This window comes from Zingiber officinale, chromosome 3A (genome assembly GCF_018446385.1).
Source record: "Zingiber officinale cultivar Zhangliang chromosome 3A, Zo_v1.1, whole genome shotgun sequence".
Lineage (NCBI taxonomy): Eukaryota > Viridiplantae > Streptophyta > Magnoliopsida > Zingiberales > Zingiberaceae > Zingiber > Zingiber officinale.
Window position 1 is genome coordinate 130,605,469 of NC_055990.1, and position 2,853 is coordinate 130,608,321.

A 2,853-nucleotide genomic window follows, 5' to 3' on the forward strand; every position below is an offset into this window, starting at 1 on the left:
AGATAATCACATAATTAAGATTATGAGAAATAAAACCTAACTTATTAGGTGTTTGGTTCAACTTAGGTTATGCAACCACTTAGTTTTATATTTACTAATTTATCCTTTGACCTTTCTTTTTCTCTCTTTTCTCTCTCCCATGACTTCTCTTCTTCCACTCTTTGTTGTCGTCGCCAAACTGAGCAAGGAAGGGGTGGTCGTCACCACCCAATACTAGGGAAAGGAAGGGATTAATATATATAATATATTCATGAGTATAATGTAAACCCTAAATCTTAAAATCTTAAACTCTAAATATATATAATATATTCATGAGTATAAATTCTAAACCCTATATAATATATCCATGAATTATAAACCCTAGAAGGAATAACTGAGCTCCTAAATCGCACCCTTAGTCCGCACAGTCACACGGCGTATATTCCGCATTCTATATCTATACGGAAAAATTAAAGAAATGGCCTTTTTTAATTTTTCATCCCCACTCTTTATTTTCGTTGAACATCCAAATTGGCCATGAATGGCGGAGCCAAGGAGGCATTTGTTTCCACTAAGGAAGCGGAGGCGAAGGCGGAGGCAGAAGCAGGGGGAGAGGCGGAGGCAGGGGAAGAGACGGAGCCATCATCGCTCTCCGCTGGGTTCTTGTACCTGTACCACCTCGCGAAAAGAACGAAAAAGACGAAGTTGAGTGCTCCAATGGATCCGATCATGTAGTAGAACAACTCCAATCTTCCCTTGTTCAAATCCCCAGCCAACCATCCGTCGTCGTCCACGCCCTGCGACGTCGTCCGTTGAACGATGTTGACCAAGAGGCCGCTCAAGTAGCTCGCAATGGCGATGCCGCAGAAAAGCAGCGACCCTGCCAAGCTCCTCATGTTCTCCGGGAACTGCTTGTAGTAGAACTCCAGCTGGCTCACCAAGTTGAGCGCCTCCGACACGCCGATGAGCAGCAGCTGCGGCACCAACCAGAAGCTTGACATGGCCGCGATCGCCCCACTGCCGGGGTTCACCCCCAGCGTCGGCTCCCGCAGCGCGGTTCCCCGGCGGCGGACCTCCACGGCACCGGACACGAACATGCTCATGACGGAGAGGAGGATGCCGACGCCCATCCGCTTCAGCGGCGAGATCCCGTCTTCCTTTCTGGCGCAGTGGTGGAGGAACGGGATGGCGACGCGGTCGTAGAGGACGATCCAGAGGGTGAGCGCGAGGCTGGCGAAGATGGTGAAGGACGCCGCGGGGATCTCGAAGTGGCCGGAGAGGCGCTTGTCGGACTGCAGGGCTTGGAAGACCACGTAGGTGTTCTGCTGGGCGACGGCGATGAAGTAGATGATGCCGGAGGACCAAATGGGGATGATTCGCAACATGCACTTCACCGACTCCACCTGCTGCACGCTGCACAGCCGCCACGGGTTTCTCGCCTTCCCGTCTTCACAGATCTCGTCGCCGGGGCACACCGCCGCAGCTTTGTCAAGAAATCTGAGCTGATCAAGACTTCCAGTTAGCATCTAGAACAGAGAACTTAAGAAAACAGAGGAAATAGCATCTAGAACAGAGAATTTAAGAAAACAGAGGAAATCTACGCTTACTTGAACTGATCAGTGTGCGGGAGCTTGGTGACGAGGGAACTGAGATGAGGAGGGTCGTGGAGGCAGTTCTTGGGATCGTCCGGCAGCTCAACCCGCCGCCTCTTCTTCGCCGCCGCCGCCACCACCTGCACGATGCTCGTCACCGGGCTCCCCTCCGGCTTTACCTTCACGTAGATGCTCGACGCGACGAAGAAGAAGGCGCAGGAGAGGACCATGAGGACGGTGGGGATGCAGAATCCCAGCGCCCAGCTGAGGTAGTTCTGGATGTAGATGATGACGGTGGCGGAGACGGTGACGGCGACGGTGAGCGTGAAGTAGTACCAGTTGAAGAAACTGTTGATGCCGCGCTTGCCGGAGTCCGTGGTGGGGTCGAACTGGTCGGCGCCGAACGCGATGTTGCACGGCCGGATGCCGCCGGATCCGACCACGAGGAAGACGAAGGCGATGGCGAGGAAAGCGAGCTGCCATGGCGTCGCTTCCACGCACGTCTGCCCTTCCGCACAGCGAGGAGGGTGCAACGCCGGGACGGCCGCAGTCAACGTCAAAAACAGCATCCCCTGCACCAATCATCGATCTTCTTAATTAATTAATTAATTAATATCGTAAAAGGTTATGGATTTACCAACAAGGAAGCAACGGAAGCCCAAGCCAAGGTGTAGTAGCGGCCAAGGTAGGAGTCAGAGACGAAGGCCCCCAAGATGGTCGCCAAGTTCGTCGTCCCATTGAACACGTTGAGGATGGTGGCCGCCTCCACACTCTTCATGTGGAAGAACGTCGTTAGATACACCAACAAGTTCCCCAACGTGCCTATCGTCGCTAGCTTCTCAAACGTCTCATTCCCTGCACACACCCACAATACTTCATGATTCGATTACAATGTATATATATAATGCATGATTAAACTCTTTGAACATCAAAGATAGATATTTATATATATATAATTGATTACGTACCAATGAGGAATGGCATCGTTTTCCAACCCCTATACTTGATCTGAGGCTCGCTGGCGGCCAGGCCTGCCTCCGAAGCTTCCATTGTTGCCTCGGACCTCTGTCCCTCACTTTCCCTTCCACCTACTGCCTCTTTTCTTTCTTTTTCTCTCTTTGGGCTAAAACTCTCAGAATGAGTGTACCTATAAATATTAGGATGATCGATGACTTTTCTTTGTCTTGTCATGCATGGCACGCACTGGTGGTGAGTATATATTTATTATAATTATTTTAAATTTTTATTCGAGATGATGAGTCGATTTCTATGCTATAATTGT

General features: G+C 50.6%; 1 protein-coding gene across 1 annotated transcript; it reads right to left on the reverse strand.

The window, feature by feature from the left end:
* Window positions 1-488: 488 nt before the first annotated feature.
* Window positions 489-2,636, reverse strand: LOC122050655 (protein NRT1/ PTR FAMILY 2.9-like). The gene is made up of 4 exons (XM_042611547.1): window positions 2,540-2,636; window positions 2,209-2,426; window positions 1,587-2,143; window positions 489-1,476 (listed from the first exon to the last, which is right to left on the reverse strand). The coding sequence occupies exons 1-4, from the start codon at window positions 2,619-2,621 to the stop codon at window positions 489-491; spliced, it is 1,845 nt and encodes a 614-aa protein (XP_042467481.1). The 5' UTR covers window positions 2,622-2,636.
* Between the last annotated feature and the right edge of the window lie 217 nt (window positions 2,637-2,853).

Coding starts and splice junctions, on each gene's coding strand:
- LOC122050655 (XM_042611547.1), bottom strand. CDS start 2,621: ATGGAAGCTTCGGAGGCAGGCCTGGCCGCCAGCGAGCCTCAGATCAAG. Junction 2,144..2,208: donor CTTCCGTTGCTTCCTTGTTG/GTAAATCCATAA, acceptor TGATTGGTGCAG/GGGATGCTGTTTTTGACGTT. Junction 1,477..1,586: donor CCGCACACTGATCAGTTCAA/GTAAGCGTAGAT, acceptor TGATCAGCTCAG/ATTTCTTGACAAAGCTGCGG.